The sequence below is a fragment of the Arachis duranensis genome, chromosome 6, assembly GCF_000817695.3.
Source record: "Arachis duranensis cultivar V14167 chromosome 6, aradu.V14167.gnm2.J7QH, whole genome shotgun sequence".
NCBI lineage: Eukaryota > Viridiplantae > Streptophyta > Magnoliopsida > Fabales > Fabaceae > Arachis > Arachis duranensis.
This window is the reverse complement of record NC_029777.3, coordinates 836,838-859,974: the sequence shown is the minus strand read 5'-3', so window position 1 is coordinate 859,974 and position 23,137 is coordinate 836,838. Positions and strand designations below refer to the sequence as shown.

At 34.4% G+C, this 23,137-nt stretch overlaps 1 protein-coding gene across 4 annotated transcripts; it reads left to right on the top strand.

The window, feature by feature from the left end:
* Positions 1 to 14,158: 14,158 nt before the first annotated feature.
* On the top strand, positions 14,159 to 22,118 carry LOC107491719 (pre-mRNA-processing factor 39-1). Of its 4 annotated transcripts, XM_052251358.1 has the most exons (15): positions 14,159 to 14,290; positions 14,686 to 15,177; positions 15,271 to 15,377; positions 16,250 to 16,479; positions 16,595 to 16,648; positions 17,090 to 17,257; positions 17,386 to 17,749; positions 18,228 to 18,371; positions 18,559 to 18,711; positions 18,796 to 18,912; positions 19,909 to 19,989; positions 20,117 to 20,272; positions 20,616 to 20,906; positions 21,447 to 21,560; positions 21,794 to 22,118. In XM_052251358.1, the coding sequence occupies exons 2-15, from the start codon at positions 14,757 to 14,759 to the stop codon at positions 21,911 to 21,913; spliced, it is 2,520 nt and encodes an 839-aa protein (XP_052107318.1). In that variant the 5' UTR covers positions 14,159 to 14,290; positions 14,686 to 14,756; the 3' UTR covers positions 21,914 to 22,118. The 4 variants fall into 4 exon arrangements, with proteins under 4 accessions (XP_052107318.1, XP_015968115.1, XP_020981761.1 ...); XM_016112629.3 differs by lacking the exon at positions 16,595 to 16,648 and having other exon boundaries at positions 14,160 to 14,290; XM_021126102.2 differs by lacking the exons at positions 14,159 to 14,290; positions 14,686 to 15,177; positions 15,271 to 15,377; positions 16,250 to 16,479; positions 16,595 to 16,648 and adding an exon at positions 16,736 to 16,937.
* Positions 22,119 to 23,137: the final 1,019 nt, after the last annotated feature.

Sequence of the window (23,137 nt, the reverse complement as noted above, 5' to 3'; positions counted from 1 at the left end):
ATCCATGAGGTCGACTAGAAGATTCAAAGTGTCCCAACTTTTAGAATTGTCAAAAATCCAAAAACTAAATTTTTTCCAGAGCATTTCAAAAAATAAATTTCACCATTGATGCACATTTTCAAACATTCCATCATCAAGAGATCAATCACATACTCGAAACAAACAACAATTTATTGAATAAAACCCAACTATTCATATACATAGTAAAATAATCATCCATCTTATTATGAATAAACATTCACTATGTGAACTAATTTAAGTAACGTCTCATTCTATAGCATACCTAATTTCCTGGACTAAATACAAAAAATTTAAATATATAAACCCAAAAATATAAAAACCAAGGAAACCATCAACAACCACATTTTTTTCCCAATTCAGTCCGACGTTTCAAATTTAAAAAATATTGTACAAAAGCAGAACAAGCATTTTAATCAACCAAATTCATTGCATGTACATCTATTAATCAATTAAACTCATAGTCATCAACTAACCTTTAAAAGCAGAAAAGTAAAAAGTTTCAATCACCAATCTAAGGAATTTAAAAAATCAAACAACAATATGTGCTCAACTAAATATGTACTCAAGTGTTTAATAAAATCACAATCCATACAGTATATGATGCAAAAAAAATAATTACATAACCAAAACAAACAGCAATCACTAGAATAAAACCCAACCATCCAGATACGTAGAAAAGTAATCATCCATCTTATTTCAAACAAAGATTGACTATTGTCAACTAATTTAAGTAATGTCATATTCAAAAGTCTGTACAACGTACCAAAATTATTGTACTAACTAAACTAATGGCATGTTGTGTATGGTTTGATTTCCTAAATCTTCAACCACTTCCTCTTCTTCAATAATCTCAGTTTCATCCAATTGTTCCAATACAAAGTTTCACTCTTCATTCTCCACCGGAGTTTCTAATCTCTATTTCATAATCCGTTTTTCATTTGATTCTCCACATGTAACCATGGGAGGATTTTGAGTGTCTTGGAAAGCTAAATGGGTTACTACCCTTAAGCATTGGGTTACTATCCCTTGAAAAGTAGTATAAATCTTTCTTTGCTCTTGGAGGTATGAAATGAGAATGTCATTTATTAATGTTTGAGGTGGAGAGGAGGGCTCATTGTTTGAGAGAAAGGGTTCATAATAGGAAATTGGTTTATCTTGGTGAGAATATGGAGGTAGTGTATATGAGGGTGGTTGTTCTTGGGAGTGATTGTGTTGAAATTGTGGTAGCTCTAAGGATTTTTTTGCATAGTAATCACAAGGATGAGGTAAAGGTGATTGGTTGTATGAGGGATATGGATCATAGGATGGTGTTTGGTAAAATGTGGCTTGTGAGGAAGGTTGAGAACTATGTTGTAGACTTGGTTTATACGGATATGTATTATAGGATGGAGTAGGATCATTATTGTCCGGAGGAAACTGATATGGATACCAAGAAGTTTGTTTACGAGCATGCAATTCCTCCCTTGATTGATTTCCAATCCCATAGCACTTATCATCATTAAAGTTTGTATTTCCTGCAACATAGTTGTAACCAAACTCATAGCTAAAAGGATGAGAATTCATATTGAGAAGAGAAAATAAAAACAAGAACTAAAAGAGGTAATAAAAATAAAATCCTAAAACTAGCAAAAACTAACAAAGAAACCAAAAATCAAGCTATCTACAATATCCACATATATACAATAACCAATAACAAGCGCACATTTGCAATTTCCTAGCAACGTCGCCAAAAACTTGATGTAGGATAAATGTCAGTTTAGAATTTCTTAAAGGAATTTCGTTGCAACAGCATAGTCCAAACCAACAATTAATCTTCACATCAAAGTTTAAAAAGGTTGCCACAATACAAATAAAAAATAACCAAGAGTATTAATCCTGGGTCGTTTTTCCTAAGAATTGCAAGCAATTGCTTAATTATTGACTATGAGAAAATATTTTTGGGGTTTTAAAATGATGAACAAGAAAGTAAATTGCAAGAAAGTAAAATAAACTCAAATGGTAAAAAGGTCTTGGCAAGGGTTGATGGTTAAGGATCTCTATTCTTGTTACCAACCACAATATGATCATTGCAAGGATCAATTCCATTTAGTCATCCTCTAACAATTGGAAAAAAGTCAAATGAGTTTCATTAATCCTAATCCATAAGTCCTAGCCATCTCACCAATTGAATTAGTGAAGAATAGTGTTAATGAAAGCAAATTATCAATCACTTTGACATTAGTAACTCAAGATCACCCAAATAACCAACCCAAGCCAAGAATGGAAAAAATCTAATCTATAACTAAAGGAAACATTTCATCAAACACCTAGAATGTAATAAAGGCAAACATCATAAAATGCAAGAATTATTAAAACCCATAACTAACACAAGCAAGAAATCAATAATAGTAACTAAAGTAAACATCAAAAGACATGAAAACATAAAATTACATTAAAAGAAAATTGAAATTAACAAAAGAGTTCATGAAGTAAAATTGACAACATAAAGAAGTTAACAAGAGAAGTAGAATAAACTAAAGTGCTAAAATAATAAAAAGTAAAGGAAAACTAAATTGAAGAAAGAATAAAATCTAGATTTAAGAAGAAATTAACTAAGAACCCTAAAACTTACTCCTCTCTCTCTAAAATTATACATCTACAAAACTAAAAATAATCTAATGTGTCTCTTCCCCATTCTCTTTCACTCCCAGCCTCTTATCTTCAATTTGGGCTTGAAATTGGGCCAAAAATCATTTCATAAATCGTCCCCAACATTTTTTCTTTAGTGAGGCACGTGACGTTTATCATGCGTACGCGTCAGTCACGCATATACGTCGGTAAACGATGCTCCTGGTCACGCGCACGTGTCAGCCACGCATACGTGTCGGGACCAGCTTCTCAAATAATCTTTAATTCTTTGTGTTCTTTTTACCTTTGCATGCTTCTTAAGTCTTTGAAATAGATTCTTAATTTTCAAATATCGATTCTTATTTTTATACATGTAATTAATTTATTCTTAATTTTTTTTGAATTTTTACTTGATAGTAAATTCTACGTATTTAGTATAGTCATTATAGAATCTTTCTATTTTTTGGTGCATTAAAAAAACATTACAATCTTTATCACATACTACTCACATCTTCATATAAAAATTATAACGAAATTTAATAATACCAAAATAAATAAGACTAGAACGTGTAATTTTTTGCCAGACAAACACAAAAATTTCAACCAAAAAAATTATTAAATAAATATAAAAAATAAACTACCACCACAGAAATTCAATACAAGTTCTAACTAAACTAAGCACAAAATTATGACTCCAGTATCTTAAAATACATCCAAAGTTTTGGCACATATTGCTCATTTAACTCATAGCAAGAATATAAAACAAAATTTAAAACACAAAAATAAATAACAACAGAATACAAAAGTTTCAATTAGTCAAACACACAATTTTCAAAAAAAAGAAATTCTTAAATAGATATAACTTATAAGTCGTATAACAAATACACAACAACAAATAGAAACTCATAACCTAACATAGAAAACAAGTTGTTAGTTTTAAAATTATACAAACTTAGAAATTAAAGAAACATCTAAAACTCAAATAAATAAGATTTGACTATGAGATTTGAAAAGAAATTTTAGTTACAAAACGAGTGGATCGGAATAGTAGATTTGAAAAAAGAGAATGTTGTGTAGTTCAGGTTTATCGTTGTAAAAATTAGAGAGAAAAAAATTAAGAAAAGAGTGTTAGCGGGTCAGCAAATTTTGTGATTTATATTAATTAATTAATTATTATTAATATTTTTAATAATATAAAATTATATTTAATGATATAAATTTTTTTTTACTAATTAAATACTAACTAAATTTTATTAAAAATACTACCTCTTAGATTTTTTAAATTAAGAAAATTGGTGAATTTATGGATTTCAAAAACTAGATGTGGAAGATACAGAGAAAGATAACCAAAGTGTGATAGTGATTAATAGATACAAAACAACTTTCTGTTGTTTAAAAAAGGTGAAGGATATTGGTTGAATAAAACCAAAATCTTAGAGACTTGATTACAAATTAAGTTTGGTCATCCAACATTTTTTATAACTCAGTCAATTATTTTTATAATTTTCTTTAATTAATGTAAGACATCATGAAATAAGAGTATTTTGGGATAATTTTTTAAAATAATATTATATATAAATAATTTAGAGTATTATACATGATCAACAAATATTATTATTTTTTACTAATATTTGATCAGCAATAATTTCTATTTATATTTATGAATAACATTTTTAAAAGGATAAACATCATTTATCATTTTCTCATTGGATTTCCTTTCGATTTGCGACAATTTCTAGCCGCCGCTAGTATAGTAGAATTTAGAATGTGAACGAAGTGCAATTTTTTTTTCTTAGTCATTAAGATATGATGAGTGCTCTTAAAAGGTGTTACCAAACCATACGTTGGACCATTACACAATTCACCTTTTTTTTATTTAATTTCTATTTCCATGCCCCTAATAAGCCACAATGAAACACCATGCATAAAAGGGGGAAAAAATAAAGAACAAAATGGCTAAAAAAGGCTTAGAAATCAGCATTATTAAAGATTAAAGATGTAATGTCACCTACCACTTAGAAATATACATAAGCAATGGTTATGTATTAAAAGATTAAGAGTAGTTTTATATATAGCTAATATTTAGTTAATAAAAATATTTTATATTAATTCTAAATTTTAAATTTTAAATATTAAATTTTAATAGTATAAAAATAAAACAATAATAGAAAATGTTGATTTTTATATATTTTTTAAATAAATAAAAGAGAGAATGGGTGAAAATGGCAATAGTTTGAGAGATTTTGCATAGTGTGCTAATGATTAACGCAGTGGAGAACGATAATGACATGAGGGCAACACATAAAAGGGACAGCTGTGAAGTGTGAACCTAGTTTAGGTGAGGAATGGCCAGCTATTATATCTATCCATACAAATACAATAATTACAATAATACACCACAAATTAAATAAAGCAAAGTGACAGCGTTTATTTGAACAGATAAAATAAGATATTGTTTGACAAATATTGACATGTTTAAATAAGAGAACATAGAAAAAATCTTAATGTTGATTTTTAGAGAAAAAAATAAATAAACTTGACTTTTTATTACGTGAATATTTAAGTTTTTTAGAAATAAAAAATATATTTATAATTTTTTACTTTTTTAAAATTAGGACATTTAAATTCCTCCGTTTAATAGAATTTGTTAAATATAATAAAAATGTCTAACATAAACAATGTCTCATGTAAATGTGTAAAAAGGTTTAAGGAAAAAAAAATCTCCCAATCTTAAAAACGATATCATTCAAATCTTAGTCATAATCCTACTACAAAATTAGAGAATAAATGAATAAATATGGGGGTTCTGATGCTTTTTATGGCTACTGATGATGTATCCTCAAGTTTAAGGAGAAGTGGAAAAAGAGGAAAACTAGAACAGTCTGTTGCGAACTCGGACCTGTACGCATTACAAGTAAGAGATGAGAAAGATGCAGTGTCTCCTCGAAGTGTTTTTGTGGAGTTTATGCAATCATATTTATATCGAAGATTAACAAGAACCTTAACAAAATTTTCTTGGAGTGCCCATTCTATAAGGTAAGTAAATAAATTTGTTAAGTTTAAATTAGGATTCACTTGAAATACTATATGATTTTTGAACTATCGTATGTTACGTAAGTAAGAAAACCGTATTGTAAGTTTTTTGTATAGCTTGATGAGCGCATTGCAAGACTTAGGAGCTCTGATATAAGGACCCTAGGAGAGAAGGATACTAAAAATGTTGAAGAGCATTACAGGACACATGAGTTGAAAAATAGAATCATTAATTTGGAGATGAGGATTGTTGCTTTAGACATGAAAAAAATAAAATAAAATGGTGCATTCGTGTTGTTGTAGTTGCTCTATGTGTTGCTGTTATAAAGTGTAGTAATTGAGCAATGTCTGAAATAAAAAAATATGGATGCAGAGTAGTTTTTTTCGCTAATATATGTGCTGTAATGATTAATGCCATTTAAGGTATCATAGTTTTTGTAATTCGCAATGTCTGTGGAAAATGCAATGAAATTTCTAAAAACAATAGTTAATAAATTGTTCAGGAACTAAAATTATAGTTGTCAAATTAAACATCCAAGTCTAGAACAACGTCGTTTTAGGATTGGGGGACTTTTTGCCCCTAAACCTTTCTACACATCCACGTAGGACACAGTAACGGCCACGTCAGAAGAACAAAGTCTACATCAGATATCTCTGTTATGTTTCACAAACTCAGTTGAACGGAGGGATCTAAATATTCTGGTCTTAAGGAGATTAGGAACGTAAATGTATTTTTCAATCCTCAAAAACTTAAATATTCGCGTGACAATAGGTCAATGATTTATTTGTCCTTTTTTTATCTCCTCATAATTTTTGAAAAAATTTTAATATTTATTTGAATTTGTAATATAATAATATGAAAGACATATTCTGAGGATGAATTTTTTCTTGTTTATACTTTTAAAAAATAAAAATCATAAAAGATGTGTCTCCGTTATTCGATTTGTTACAAGTTATAACTTTCATTTTGGCCTTTTTCTTCTTATTCTTTTATATATTTTTTTTCTAGATAAGTAATTTCTTTTGGTAAATGAATGGATCTGGGCCCAAAAAATAAAAAACAGCACTACTACAACATTTTGTGGGATTGTGGCAATCCTTGAAACATCATCATTGACTAAGGAAGCTAAAGCTAAAGAAGAAACGTCTAAAAACTTGTAACCGTCTTGAAGAATAAGGCTATTCTTTGCCAGTCAATCAATGCAAGTGTTGGCTTCTCTATTAATGTGATGGAAAGTTATCTCCCAAGATGTTTTGAGTATATTCAGTATTTCTCTGATAAGTGGATTGGCAACCTTACCCCCTTCACGGGTTTTTATGGTTCCTTTATAAGCTAAAAAAGAGTCAGTTTTGACTATCATTCTCCTCATACCAATTTGCCAGACTGTTCTTAAGTCATGAAGAATTGCCCATAATTCAGTTGGTATACATTACAGCACCCAAGATTTGCTATGTACCCACCAATCCATTCTCCTTCATGTGTTTTAATGATGCCCCTATATCCGGCCTTCTCCTCCTCCTCTCTCACTGAGCCATTGGTGTTTAGTTATGTCCACCCAACAGGCGGAGCTCTCCACTTGGCATTTCTTATAGATTGTCTCTTTGGATTCTTGATGAGAGTTTGCTTGGCAAAGACTTCATTCATCTCTTTCACATAGTTCTTTATAAGCTCTACTGTATTTTCTGGCCTAGTCATTGTTATTGTGAACCTCCTTATTTCTCCAACTCCAGATCTACCAGAAGACAACCATAAATAGGTCAATCCATTGGTGTTGTGAGGATCTTTCCATGTTGTTGTTTAAATTAATGTCCACCCACATCTCAAGAGGAATAGCAAAGAAGAGAGCTATCATATAAGGGTGTATAATGTTTGTCCATAAACAGGCTACTTTTGGGTAATCTCTTATTGCATGAAGAAGGGACTCCTTAGCCTGGGCAATGATGACAATGGAGATTGCTTCCTATGATTCTACATTTCCTTTGAGCCGTAAGAAGCTTGTTATGAGCTAAGAGCCAAAAGAACACTTTTATTCTCTCCGTTCATTTCTATTTTCAAATTATTTTTCAGATTTTTTTTTTCTATTATTCCCATCATCAGTCAACACCCTATGAGTTGAAGAAACCAAAAGTTCTCCATTAGTCTCATATTTTCAAATTGTATTTGCTTCTCTAACACGTATACTTCTATCGAAGCTATTTTGCATTGAATTCCAAATAGTGATTAAATCCTTCCATAAAGGAGAGTTCGTAGCTCTAGCTTGGCATCTTGGCATCTGCTCATATAAGCTCCCATATTTATGGTGAACTATTTTGCACCATGGTGAGTTTTGGTCAGTGAGCAGCTTCCAAATCAACTTTAGGAGGAAAGCTTGGTTCATCATGTGTAACTTTTTGAAACCCATACCACCTTTTTGTTTCCCATACAAAGCGTGTCCCATTTCACCAAGTGATTTTTTTTATTCTCTCTGTCACCCCAAACAAATCCCTTTTGAGATTTTTCAATCTCCATATAGATTCTTGTTAGTATCCTACTGTGTTGCATCTCATAATAAGTCATTGCTCCTAAGTATTTCCCAAGGCTTGCTTGCTCCTGGAAGTTGACTTTACCAACTATCTCCATTCTTGTTTCTTTTTCACATTATTAGAGAAGGTAATTATCGTTTTGTTGGCGTTGGTTGATTTTTAGACCTGAGACTTGAGAGAAGCGATACATTATGCTAGATATAAGCTCCATCTGATCAACATTTGCTTCGACAAAGATCAAAAGATCATCGACAAAAAGGAGGTGAGATATCTCCAGGCCCTCTTTCCCAATTCTCATGGGCTTCTATTTCTCATTGGTGACTTGCTCCTCAGTCATATAAGACAAGCTGCTCATGCTTATAACAAAAAGTTAAGGGGATATAGGGTCTCCTTGCCTTAGGCCTCTGGATGGAGAGAAGTTTTCAATTTTTCCTCCGTTCCACAGGACGTTATAGGTGACGGTTGTTACACACTCCATAATCAACTCTAGCATCTTCCTTGAAACCCCAAACTCCTCAAGGCTATGTCTAATAAAGCTCTATTTCAAGTGGTCATATACTTTTTTAAAATCAAACTTGACCTCCATGAAACCTTTCTTCCCTTTTTGTTTTTTTTTTCATGACGTGTGTGATCTCTTTTGCCACTGGGATATTATCTTGGATATTTCTTCCTGGTATGAAGCTTGCTTGGTAGGGTGCAATTCAGTTGTGAAGAGCTGGTTTAAGTCTTTCTACAATAATTTTGGTTATCCACTTGTAACTGACATTGCAAAGTACAATCAATCTAAATTGGTTGATGAATTTTGGCACTTGCACTTTTGGTATAAGGGATATGAGGGTGTGGTTGTGATCTTTTATTTGTTTTTGGTCATTTCATATCTCCATGACAAGCCTACACATATCTTCCTGAACAACATCCCAATGTTCCTTGTAAAAAAGTGCTGGGTAGCCATCAGGCCCCAGAGCTTTCAAGGAACCAATGTAAAAGATTTTCTTTTATTTTAGCCCTACTGGAATTGTTGATCATGCTTTGAATCAGGTTTTCTTATAAAGGAATGTAGAGCCCATTAGTATTCAGTGTGCACATCCTTTGCTCTTCATCTCTAAATAAGCTAATAAAAAAATTGAGGGCATGGTTGGCCAAGTCCTTCAAGTCTTCCAGCCAGTCTCCTTGGCTATTCCTGAGCTTGAGAATTTCTTTCTTCATCTTCTTATCACTCAACCAACCATAACTCCCTAGATTTTTGCATCCAGAGAATTTCTTCTTTAATGAGGAGTTCTTCAAGCTCCTTATTGAGGGTCCTTTCCAGCTCGTCCAGGAATGTATTTTTTCCATAACTTTGATCTCTTTGAGTTTTCCCAATTCGATTTATCATTCTTCTCTTGAGCTTTCCTATATGCCCAGAAGTATTCTTATTCCAACTGCCCAGATTTTGGGTTAGGGATTTGAGGCTCGGGGCTAGAGGGGAGTTCTTCTCCCAGTTGAATTTTATGAAATCTTTGTATCCGGTATGGAGGTTCCATATAGCTTCATAGCGAAAAGGTTTCTCTCTTTTGTCAGGGTCCTGAGGATCACAACAGATTAGGAGAGGATGGTGGTCTGAATTGCTTCTAGGAAGAATTTTCACCCTTGCTTCTAGAAATTTGATCCTCCACCTAGCATTTGAGAGGGATCTATCTAGGCACTTGAACACTCCATCAAGACCCTTCCATTGTGGTCCTCTCCAAGTGAATTCGGAGACCGCATAACCCAAGTCAATCAAAGAGCAAGCATTTATCCAATGTTTACATTTTCTGTAAGCTAGTTGATCTGTTCTTCCTTATACCTTATTCTCATTCGGTCCGATATTCTGAGCCGTAGATTTTAATTCCCTCCAGAAAACCCTTTTATTAGCCTCCTAAGGACTATAATAGATGGCAGTTAGCAGCCATCTATCTTTGTTGTTTTGCTTTACCTTCATGTGTACAAACTGTTTGTGGGATTTGATGATGTTGATAGATAAGTTTGAATCTCTCCAGAAAATCCAAATACCTCCACTGAACCCCTATGCCTCATCAACGTGGCTGAGGTGGTACCCCTACCAAGAGAGTATAATAATAAGAAACAGATAAGAAAGAACCCCACAGAGTGAAGCTGGATCAAACATCACAATGTAGCCTCTCTGCCGCCAGAGAGGACTCATCCTGGTTAGCATCTGGTAGTTCTTAATTCTCAAGTGGTTTGTCTCCATTCTCGATAGGTTTCCAATAGTTTCCTTCTTGAATCATCCATTCTTCATATCTCAGGGACGCTTCAATCATCGGCCCTGTCTCAAGTGAAAATGGATCCGGTGGCTCTGGTTCTTGATAATGCTCCATTTCCTTATCCAAAAAGACTGTTTCTGGAACCACATCATCCTCCAAGATTGTTTTGGGTGGTTGCTTCTATTATCTGGGTTGTTCACATGGCTGGCTATGTAACGACCCGATTTTCGACAGGTCCGAATCACTGCTAGTCGTCAGGTGTTACTTTTCTGTAGCCTTATAAAACTCTAGACTCGGTAATATTTACTACATATGAGCCTTTCATACTAATAGCATTGTGTATGTTAGCTTTTTTATCATATGCTTTTCTTAACGAATCCGTTAGCAAAACCATAAACATCATCAGAGATATACAATATCAAATAAATACCACACTAATAGCAAAATCAAATGACAACAAGATTACAGAAAAAATTTCATACATATATACGTCTTAAGTTAGTTCATACAAACTTGACATGTTTAGCTATATATAGATATACATATAAACTTATATACAACTAATAACTTCCCAGATACCTGGTTCATATGGAAAACCTCTAAGCTGGTACCTGGACTAACAAAGAAAATAAAATATCAAGTTCTACCCCTCAAAGTTGCTGCAAAAGTAAGGAAAAGCAAAGTATAGGGAATAAATACCATCTATCCTACTTTCTTTTCACCATCGAGACACAAGTTTGTAGACCTCATCTCAAGACTAGTCTCGAGCATCTTCGGTAGGGTTCGGAAACACATGCTCCTCTGGTACCTCTCTGAATAGAACTCCAATGGCAACAGACAAATTGAAATCCTTTATCTGAGGGAAAAGGAAAAGGAATGGGGTGAGAACCTATATGGTTCCCAGTAAGGTGACATCGTGAAAACACATTTCTCTCGTGAATCCTAGAGTTCTGACTCTATCGTAACAACTCACTTGCTAAGTCTCTCGGCCACTTTCGTATCGCAGGTTCTGACACAACTCTTCCTTGGCATCTTTCTTTGGGATCAATGTTGTTCCTACGTTATTTTCTATGACTATTATTCCTAACTTTACTATCTTGTTCTAAGTATTGAGAAAGTTAAGTCATAATTTTAAAATACAAACAAGGATTAGAGAATAGAAGATTAACAAGAAGCAGATACCACATAGTAGAAAGAATGAATAGTAAACCATCACAATTAAATGCGTAAACAATTTATGATGCATGCCTATTCTTAGTACAGGCCATGAGCTCATGCGTCGGTTGTCTACACGCAATCTGACGTTACTCGGGGTGAACCCCGAATATGGTCTCTTTAACGTGTCAGTCAAGCAAAATTATCATCATGGGTGAACTCATGTCAGTTAGGATATCTTGACATCACGATAAGAAACAGACTATCAGTTAGGCAAATATTCCCGCATTAGCAACCTCAGGCTATCAATTAGGCGGACACTTTCGCATTAGCAATTTGGTGCAAGGCCCATGCAACATACAGTTCTCATGAATCATTATCCATTCATGGTTTCTCATTTTTTTCTTTTCATTATACTTCTACATCACCAATTACATACACACACATTCGCATCACCATATTATTAAACATACCTCCGCATCTCCATTTGATTACACATACCTCTGCATCACCATTTAACATTAATTCTTTTAGGGATAGTCTACACTTTTTCATTTAACTAAGTTCATGTATTCTTACAAAAGAAAATTGGGCATAACCTTCCTTAAAATGGTACTAGCACCACCTTTACGGGTTCCTTTAATCTTAACACTTTCAGACCCTCCTTAACAATTTATCAAGTAGACATCCTTAATTAGTCATTAGACTCTCTTCAGTTCCCTTAGTTATTATAAAATTATTGGTTTAGAAAATAAAAATTAGTGTTGAGACAATCTGACCATAATTAAAACTTGTATAAATCTTTTAAAATTCTTTTTTCATTGCAGAAAAACAGCAGGGAGCAGTAAAATTGATAAATTCATCATTAAAAATCCAATTTTCATCCATTGCCTTTCAAAATTAGTGACATCAAACAAGACTAATTTAGATTTCAAACAAAACAAATTTTGGATCAATATCATGCCGTATGAAAATGTTATTTAATCGGGAGCATTGCCCTAGTTTTTTTGAAAAGGGTTTTCAGAATTCAGAGAGTTAGCCACTTTCCCTGCATCATATCTAATTGGCTAAATGTGGTATTAATCTGAAATTTAAACTGGAGATTATAGACATATAAATATTTAAATTGTCGCTAGTTTCAACTTAATCCCTTATCAGAATTAAAAGTTAAGTGGGTTGGAAGTTGGTGCTTCTGTAGTAAGAGGATAGAATTGAAAATTCCATCCATTCTCTCCACTCTAATTTCTGGGGTTTGACTGCTCATTTTTGTTGGCTCGGTAGTACCTCTATTTTTTTCCTCCTTGTCCCCTATCTCCATGTCAGTGTCAAATTCTTTAGACTCTTCTCCCTCGGACGATGAGAAGCTGTCATCCTCCATGTCCATGGGGTTTGTCCCTCTTCTTACCGCAACAGAGTTGATAGTTGCTTCCTCCGAGTTGAAATTCGGATTCCATAGTCAAATTGTGAGGTAGTGGTCTAGGATCTTCCATGGTCCTTCAATGAGGGCGAAATCTAAATATTATTGAGAGTAAAATTTTACTACAAAGAAATTATTCCCCAGATCAATCACTTCAATAATGCTCTTCCTTCCCCACATAGTTTTTAGTCTCCTGGTGATTGCTGGAAAGGAAATCTTCCTTCCGAGGAGTTTCACTATTAAGGTATCCCACCAAAGATATCTAAGAGTCTTCATAGCTGCCTCGTTTAGGACGAAATTCTCTCCACTCTAATTTCTGGGGTTTGATTGCTCATTTTTGTTGGCTCGGTAGTACCTCTATTTTTTTTCTACTTGTCCCCTATCTCCATGTCAGTGTCAAATTCTCCAGACTCTTCTCCCTCGGACGATGAAAAGCTGTCATCCTCCATGTCCATGGGGTTTGTCCCTCTCTTGCCGCATCTCTAAAAGACTTGGTTTTTTGGGTCTCCACTACCGGCTGGTGCATAGTCACCATATTTGGTTGTTGATTCTCTTCTAACATCCAATCCTCTTCTTTGGAAACGAGAGAGGTGTCTCTTATAAAGGTTTGGTCTTCTCCCACCTTACATACTTTCGTTCCACTTCTTTCTATTATGTCTATCTTCAGCAGTGTTCAGTGGGGTGTACGAAGAGAAAAATGAAGATAAAACCTTTTTAGATAAGTAATTTTTTCACCGAAGTAGATTTTCTTGACTTCTTCGGCCTCAAAAGTTTGCTTGGATGGACAAACACCGACCTAGAAGAGCCCAATATACATCTTAAGAGCCCATTAAGCCTTTTAGACAAAAAAAAGCCAATGAGTCTTAACCCAATAAAAAACTGGGTTTGATAGTAACCAGTGTCTTTGGTTTCGTATGATGTGGTCACTTTACTCACTTGTCTACCCCCGTTGCCACGAAACAATTCACACTTTAGCCACGACGCCAGTAAGACAGAAAAGCCCATTGCTTAATCTAGACGGTAGAACAAATCAAATGGTTAAACTAACGGCTCAGATCGCATTATTATCCAACACCAACGGTTAACGAGACAGAGGGTGCATCAAACGCCACGGACCTGCAACCACAACTCAATGCTCCGGTATATAAATCCACTACCTCTTTCCTTGACCTACTTCATAATTTCCAAATTTCCAATTTCAGATTGTGTTGCTGAAGAAGAAAGAGAAGGCTTTACTCTCTGCGAATTTCTCACTCTCTCTCTCTCTCACTCACTCACTCTCTCTCTTCAGGTACTTGCAGTGCTATCTGCAGTGTCGATTAGGGTTTAGAATCTGAAAAACCTAAGCCAGGTTTTGTCGTAGCTATTTATTAGAATTCAAATTTTGTACTAATTGATGATTATGTTTGCTCTGAATCCAAATGCTGTACCTAGAATTCTTGTTACTGTGAGTCTGTGATTTTGTGATGCGCTCTTCGTTGCACTCCTAGAGTTTAGGAATTCTATTTAATTCAGCTCCAAGCCTTTGTAGAATGCGATGAATTATCTCTTTTTGTTTGTATGCTTGTATATATAATTTAGGGAAACTATGTTTGCATTTAGAGCAACACTGCATAGTGAGAACAACAATGAATTTCTTTAGTTTTGTCCTTCCATTTCTAACCTGCTAGTTAACTTTTTCTGTAGGATTATTACCGCGTTACTATTTGCTTGTTTGATTCATTAAGCCTTTGAAGGTGAGGCTTGCTTATTCAACTATGGGAGATAGTGAAACAGTAGTTGCCGAAGCACTTGCAGCTGAGACACATGCTGCTGCTGGGTTTGGTGACTCTGCCTCGAACCCTACTCAGGAAGCAGCTTCTACTGTTGCTGAGCCTGCTGCAGAGGCTGCTACTCAAGCCAATTCAGCTTATGCCTTAGGTTATTCGAATACTGGCGACGGGAATGCTTATGCTGGGGATCCTAATGCTATGCAACCAGAAGCCCAAACCAATTCAATGGAGGATTCCAAGCAAGGTACTGAAGCTCCAAGTGGGCTTGGAAATGCAGCTACAGGCTCAAGTCAAGTAAATGGTGGTCCAGTGGGTGCAATAGCAGATGCAACAGGACTTGAAAATGGGAATGCATTAGGGAACACTGATGGATCGGCTGATGAGAAACAGCTTGCGGATGGTTATGGTATGATGTTTTCTGTTACCTATATGCAATGCAACCCAATTTTTGTGTCCGATTCATTTGTTTTATTATCATCTTTTATTTTGCTGCTTGCAGCTGCCATGTCTGCTGAAGAAGATCGACTGTGGAATATTGTAAGAGCTAATTCTTCAGATTTTACGGCTTGGACTTCCTTGATCGAAGAGACAGAGAAGGTGGCCGAGGTTTGTTTCCATAATACATAAGACTTGAATTTGTTGTTGGAACTTGGATGTGTTATTATTCTAGTATTAACGTTTTTATTTCGATGACTGGGAGGAAAGTGTTTTGCTCTGCTGTTTTCAGTGGCAGTGTCTGCTTCGAGCTTTATAATGTAATGTCTAGTTTGAGTATGTCTTGCATATAGAATATATGAGCTCTTTGATTCTTTTTTTCCCCTTTTTAATTGGAGTAGAGTTGTATGGATGCATGTTGTCGCTGGTTTGTGTCTATTCTCTGGTTATTCAGTCATTTCTTTCTTTCTTTTTTCGTTGTGGAGAATATATTTTTACAATTCCAGCCAATTGCATGTGGTGTTTTCGCATTGAAGAAGTTTGAGATATTTTTAGACTTCTAATACTTCCTGAGAAAAAGATGAGGCAATGAAATGATATTTTAATGCATGATATTCTTGCAATTACAATTGTATGTATGTGTGTTCAAAGGCATTGAATTGGACCATCTACATTGTTCATTAAATATACATATCTGTGTTTTCCCCTAAAGAAAATTTAATTCAAAATAGTTTGTTGTAATTCTTTGTCTCTACAAAATGCTTTTTCTGGTTGTAATCTTCACATGATTTTTTGTGGGCAATATATTTGATTTGGTTTTCCAAAAGGAGAATAAAGTGAGCACTGTTCTGCATTTTGTTACTCATTGGAATGCTTCTTAGAAATTGTGATATATCTGCCATATGAGAGTTCGTTTTTGTCTTCTATTGTCTTTCTAATCTCTGGATCTTTTTTTGGTGGCAACATTGTTATTGTTTTTATTTCTGCTCTAAGTTCTAGTACTCACAAATGACAAAACCCATTCAATAATTTCATCATTGCAGGATAACATTCTGAAGATTCGAAGAGTTTATGATGCTTTTCTAGCTGAGTTTCCCTTATGTTATGGTTATTGGAAGAAATATGCTGATCATGAGGCACGGCTTGGCTCTGTCGATAAAGTTGTTGAAGTTTATGAACGTGCTGTTCAAGGTGTTACCTATTCAGTGGACATGTGGTTGCATTATTGCATATTTGCTATAAGCACGTATGGGGATCCAGACACTGTGCGTAGGTAATGGTTGCTTATTTTTTATTATTTTTTCCCTTTTTGGCATTGGGAGGTTTTCATCAGATTTCTTATTCACTGGGCTGTGGTGTTTCTCGCCTGCTTTCTAACCGAATTTCAGAATGGGTGCAACAGTGATATCTTCCTTTTCTGGCGGAAAAGCTTTGATAGGATTGCATGTCAGAATGTTTTCCTTTCTGATGTGGAAATTTGGTTTTGAATCCACTATATGGAGTTGTTTGAAACTTTTAGGGCCATAATATACTTTTGCATTTGATTTTGAAGTCCAGAGTTATGTAGTTTGTTTTCTCCCCCTCTTTTTGGAATGGTATCTGTCTTTAACTTTGACACTCTGAGGTGATCAATTTGCAAATTGCTGCTGGGAAGATCTCATCTGGTTAATGGCTAAGATGGCCTCTAAGACTGCTCCATTTCTCGGACATAGTATGATTTTTTGCAGGAAGGTAAATGCAGCGTTTGGATGTCTTATATGATGTTACGAGTGATTTGTTTGTCCCCTTGAACACTAGTGCTGCTGTCTCCCGTATATGGATGTGCATCAGTAAGTAGATGTTTGTACTCACCTATTAACCAGAACTGTGTGTCCATGTGTCAGGCTTTTTGAACGAGGATTAGCTTATGTTGGAACAGATTATCTTTCTTTTCCTCTTTGGGACAAGTACATTGAATATGAGTACATGCAGCAAGACTGGGCCCGTCTTGCCAATATCTACACTAGAATATTAGAGAATCCAAATCAGCAACTGGATCGATATTTCAACAGGTGATTATTTGTTTTAACATTATTTATCCATCTCTGTTAAGTTTGAAAATACATTGCTAATGGTTCTTGGTGGTTTTTGTCCTACTATTTTATTTGTGTAACGTCGCCTGCTGAAAATGATGTTGCAGCTTCAAGGAGTTAGCTGCAAATCGACCTCTTTCAGAGCTACAAACTGCTGATGAAGCTGCTGTAGTGGCAGGTGCTGCTTCAGAGGCTGCTGACCAAACTGTTGAGGGAGAGGTTCGTCCTGATGGTGCAGAAAATTCTCCTAAACCTGTAAGTGCTGGATTAACAGAAGCAGAAGAGTTGGAGAAGTATATCGCCATTAGAGAAGAGATGTATAAGAAAGCTAAAGAGTTCGATTCTAAGATCATTGGTTTTGAAACAGCTATCAGGAGGCCATACTTTCATGTACGGCCACTCAATGTTGGAGAGCTTGAAAATTGGCATAATTATCTGGATTTTATAGAGAGGGAAGGTGACTTAAGCAAGGTAACTGAGCTGGTTTCTAGTGTGCATTATTTCTATTCCTAGTTTTTCCTGACGTAGATTGACTTACAGTAAGTAAATCTGTTGTATATGTTTTACTGGATAATTCGTTGGATGAAGCAACTTTTTAATCGGGAAATTGAACTGAGACTAAAGCATGGGCCTTCAAATTGGTTTCTTGAGGCTAAGTACTTCAAACCCTAATTTGTCAGTGGACATTCTAGGTTCATCATGTGTTTGTGAAAGTTTATTCTTTTTAAAGTGCGAATGTTATGCATGCAGGTGTCCTCTAATCTTCCTAATCATCTGTCTCAGGCAAGGAGGGTCCCTCCTTTCATATTAGAGGGGCCTCTCTGTTCCACTAAGGAGTATTTCTTAATGCTTCGCATGATCTTTTTACCATTTATATTATTGATTTTTGCTTATGTATCATCAGGAGCATCTTTTACAGAAGTTTATTTTCTTTCTTTCTATGAATTAGATTGTCAAGTTATATGAGAGGTGTGTCATTGCATGTGCCAATTACCCTGAGTACTGGATACGCTATATTTTGTGTATGGAAGCCAGTGGAAGTATGGATCTTGCAAATAATGTGCTTGCTCGGGCAACCCAAGTCTTTGTCAAGGTAGTTTCTCTTGCTTGTGCTCCACATTGCTGATTTTCTGTGAAGTTGTAATCATTAACTGTAGTGTTCAAGTAATTACTTTTGCTCCAAAAAGTTTGATGACCATGTTGTCAAATAATATATATTACAATTAAATTCATGTCATGTAGTATCTTGAATTTGATCATTGTTATTTGTAATGATGCAGAGGCAACCTGAAATACATCTTTTTTCTGCTCGGTTTAAGGAGCAGTCTGGAGATATAGCTGGTGCTAGAGCTGCCTATCAACTTGTTCATACTGAAATTTCTCCTGGTCTTCTTGAAGCAATAATCAAGCACGCGAATATGGAACATCGACTGGTATGAGGACTTCATAAATAGTGTCTCTTCCATGCCAATTCAAGTGTCCATTTCTTACATCTTTTCAATCCCTTTGGATGGCAGGGAAAGTTGGAGGATGCCTTCTCTTTGTATGAACAAGCCATTGCCATTGAAAAGGGAAAAGAACATTCCCAAACATTGCCGATGCTGTTTGCTCAATTTTCTCGATTTGTCTATTTGGTAAGTTTGGAAATTTATATGGTACAAATATCCTGAATATTTTTTCTCATTTGAAGCATCAATAAGATTAGACATGGATGTGCATTTTCATTTGTCCTTTGCTATGTTATATTATTATTATTATTAGGCCCAGTTTGGATGACACAACTTAAGACTTTCTCAACTTTCCAAAATTCAAAATTATATTTTAAGGTGGTTACAATTTTTGGCTGTATGTCTTCTGATTTTCAAGAGTTACCTTTTAAGGTGTTTGAGAAGTTAATATCTTACTTCTCAAGGGACACTTAATACAACGATAAACAAGCACTTCTACACTTTCTCTTCAATTGCAAAATAACTTGCTTTTAAATTACTTTCTAGAATTGTATTTTATGATGTTTAAGTACTTGTTTGGATGAGCTTCTACGAAAATATCTTTTTTAAGTGATTTTTTTTATAAGATCTTTTAGAAAAGTAAAATGATTTTATGTTTGGATATCTCATGTAAAAATATCTTTTTATCTAACAATTATGTTTGGAAACAATACAAAAATACTTTTTTGTTTATTTATTATGTCAAAAACATCTTTTTTTAATGTGAAAAATATCTTTTAACAATAGATGTAAACTGTAGCTTCTAAATTTTTTTTCCTAGTGCTTTTACTTTTATTACTAAAATTTTGCCAAACACTAAAAAAAAAAAAATATTCTTTCAATGAAAAAAGATCTTTTTCTAACAACTTAATGACACCAAACAAGGACTAAATACCAAATTGGGCCCATATTTTTATTAATAAGGTTTTGCTTAATGATTACATTAAGCAAACTTTTTTAGGATGCAAACAAGGAATACTTTTTATTTATGGCTCTAATGATACATTATGAAGTATCTTTTATGTATTAGGTTAACCGTTTTTTAATTTTACTCAACAATTCTGGTTATATATCACTGGTTATATAGCTTCAGTCAGTGTTAATTGTATACTTATTGAATTTGTTCTTATCATTTCTGCCCAGGCTTCTGGGAATGCAGAAAAGGCAAGACAGATTCTAGTTGAAGGGGTTGAGAATGTTATGATGTCGAAACCGCTACTTGAGGTCTGTCCTACGTTTCCATTTCACTATAAATTATAAATTAATTTGTATAACGCAGTTGCGGAATTTTCGTGTATTTCCTCAATTTTTGAAGATCTAATGAGTTCCTTTGCTTCTACATTACTTGCAGGCTTTATTGCATTTTGAGGCTATTCAGCCCCCACCAAAGCGAGTTGATATGAACTATTTGGAGTCATTGGTAGTCAAATTTATAATGCCTAACCCTGAGAGTCCTGGTGTTGTAAGTGCAGCTGAGCGGGAGGAACTTTCTAGCATTTTTTTGGAGGTAAACATTTATGCGGAGTAGTGGGCCTTACCTGAATTTCATCTTTGCTCAATGGTTATTTGGTTCGAATAGTACATTCAGATGTCATTAGTTGGAGCTTCATTATGTATCCAGTGTCCAGTTCCTTATAGGTGCCTTCTTTTCTTAAAAATTATATTCTATTATATGGTCCATGGTTTGATTCTTCTTTCTTTTTTAAATGGTTATTTTAAGTGACATGAAATGGCCTCATGTGGATGTCTGTTGTTAACAAAATTTTTCTTTCTGCTTTTTTTCCCTCGTGTAATCTTGAAAATTGACGCCTTGTTAAAATATTTCACAAACTTTTCTGTTCATTTTCCAGTTTTTGAATCTCTTTGGAGATGTCCAATCTATCAAGAGGTGTGAGGATAGGCATGCCAAATTGTTCTTGCCACACAGGAGCATGTCAGAGTTAAAAAAACGTCATGCTGAGGACTTTTTAGCTTCAGATAAAGCAAAAATGGCAAGATCTTATTCTGTTCCATCAGCTGCCCAATCTGCAGTGGGTGCATATCCAAATGCACAGAATCAGTGGGCTAATTATGGTGTACAACCTCAAGCTTGGCCACCAGCCACACAGGCACAACAGTGGCCTGCTGGCTACACTCAGCCGGTATATCTATCATTTCTCTTTTACATGCTTATTTGCTCTGCATGAACAGGGTTTGTTTATATGTCCACTTACTAGGGAGAAATAAAAGGTTAATTGCTTCTGTTATCATACTTCCATATAATTAGAAAGGATTTGGAACACATTAATGTGATGCAACACAGGTGATCAATCCACGGCAATAACAGCATCGGTTATAAAGGGTTGAATTAGCATTTGTGCAGCCTTTTCGATCATGCAACTGTGGGTTGATTGCTGACAGTTGTGTCCTTATTGCTTTTCATTTATGTTCTGATGGAGTTTGTCTTGTCAATTATAACATGGCATTGTTTTATCCACATGTAGTTGATACCATCTAAATATCTAACAAGACAAGTCTTGGTTGGTGACTGTAGTTGACTTGTGGTTTATATTCTTGAGATGTCATGTCTATTCTGCAGCTTGACAATTTTCTTAGTTCCATGTTTTTGGGGGGTAGCAAGCGGTGGCTCTTTATGAGGTCTCTATCCTTGTTTTGAACTGATTGATTCTGATTTGATGCAGGCTTCATATGGGGCTTATGCTGGATATGGAGCTAACTATCCAAATTCTCAGGTGCCTGCATCAGTTCCACAAAATACTGCTTATGGAGCCTATCCAGCAGCATATCCGGTACAGGTACAATCCAGTTTCATGTCATGTTTTTGTGATTTTTTGGCCCTATATGATTTGTTTCCCTAACTGTTGTGTAAGATAAATTTGTGTACCTATTTCTAGCGTTAATTGATTTCTCAGTCGTTGACGTAAGGCTGCTACACCTTAATATGTCTATTGATTGTGTCATCTCTGTACACTCTGCTATGCTGAGATTGCTAGTCGATGTAACTACTCTCTTTTTTTGTTTCCTCCAGCCGGCCGTTCCCCAGCAAAGTTATGCACAACCTGCAGCGGCTGTGGCTTCTGCAGCGGCTGTGGCTCCTGCTCAGCAACCTGCTGCAGTTCCTCAAGCCTATTACGGGAGTTATTACTGAGCTGCCTAAATGAAATGGCTCCTGTTTCTTCGTGTATTTTGTTTTTCTCTTGGGTCTTCATATTGTAGGTTAGATATTAGGGAGTTTGGAGCATAGTTGTAGTGAGCTCAAGTTTATACCCATTGAAGATAGTAGAATATGATTTTGATTAACCTGCAATTATTAGTCACGTTGATTCCATAAAAGATGTCTATTTTTTCCTCTAGATTGTCGTTTGTCATTTGATAGTTGCATTTGTGCGGTAAGTTAACAGTCATGGGTCGTTAACATGAATTTTCAAATTTCATCGGGTAAAGTTGTTAAAAAAAAACTAGTGTTAGAAATGCCCTTTGCTGATCGTCTTACAAGTGGTATGATAGGGTGCAGTGGATTACCACTCTGCTCTAAGCTATGATGTACGGGTACGGGACACCCCGGGAACAAGTATATATATAAAATATAAAGTATTTTTTAGATAAATTGTAATGATATTTTGATATTTTATTGATATTAAAATATAAATTAAAATTTTTAATTATTTTTAATATTTTATTTTAATTATATTAAATATTAAAAATATTTTGTTTTAATAAATAATAATATATACTATATTTAAATTTATTTTAAGAATATACTGATATGTGATAGTATTTAGGCGTGTCTGGAGAAGAATTTTTTATTTTTTATTAAGATACGATTGGACAAAGCAAACACGCGTGTCGGACGAGTGTCGATGAGTGTCGTTTGTCCGAAATGTGTCTGACACGTGGACACAACAATTTAACAAACACGTAAATATGACAACTCAACAAAATATCCATACTTCATAGACTCTAAGTAAGTAAATATAGCACGTCAAAAAGAAATTGTATTTGAGCTATATTGTATATATTTGGTCGAGAAAAAAAAGTGTCTCTTTCATTTAGAATAAGTTTCAAATTTGTCTCAAAATGTTTGGTCATTTACGTATCTAATGATTAATGCTGCTTTTCTTCCATTGATATGTTTTGGTCAAAAGTTTTTATTTCCAATTTTACCATATAATTTATTCTCGAGTTAAGTTTTAAATTAGTCTCTGAAATTGCACTCGAATTTTAAAGTAATTTCTGAAATTAATAATTATCAAAATTTATTCTTAAAATTGTACTCCAAAATTCATAGTAGTTTTCGAAGTATTTTCCGTTTATCAGAACCTTAAAACAATGTCATTTAAAAAAAAAAAAAGAAAAGAGGCATAGAAAATCC

Excerpts from the sequence above, each read along its gene's own strand:
- LOC107491719 (XM_052251358.1), top strand. The coding sequence starts at position 14,757 with ATGGGAGATAGTGAAACAGTAGTTGCCGAAGCACTTGCAGCTGAGACA. Across the intron at positions 16,649-17,089 it reads GGAAAAGCTTTGATAGGATT|GCTTTTTGAACGAGGATTAG; the intron begins GCATGTCAGAAT and ends TCCATGTGTCAG. Across the intron at positions 18,712-18,795 it reads CGAATATGGAACATCGACTG|GGAAAGTTGGAGGATGCCTT; the intron begins GTATGAGGACTT and ends TTTGGATGGCAG.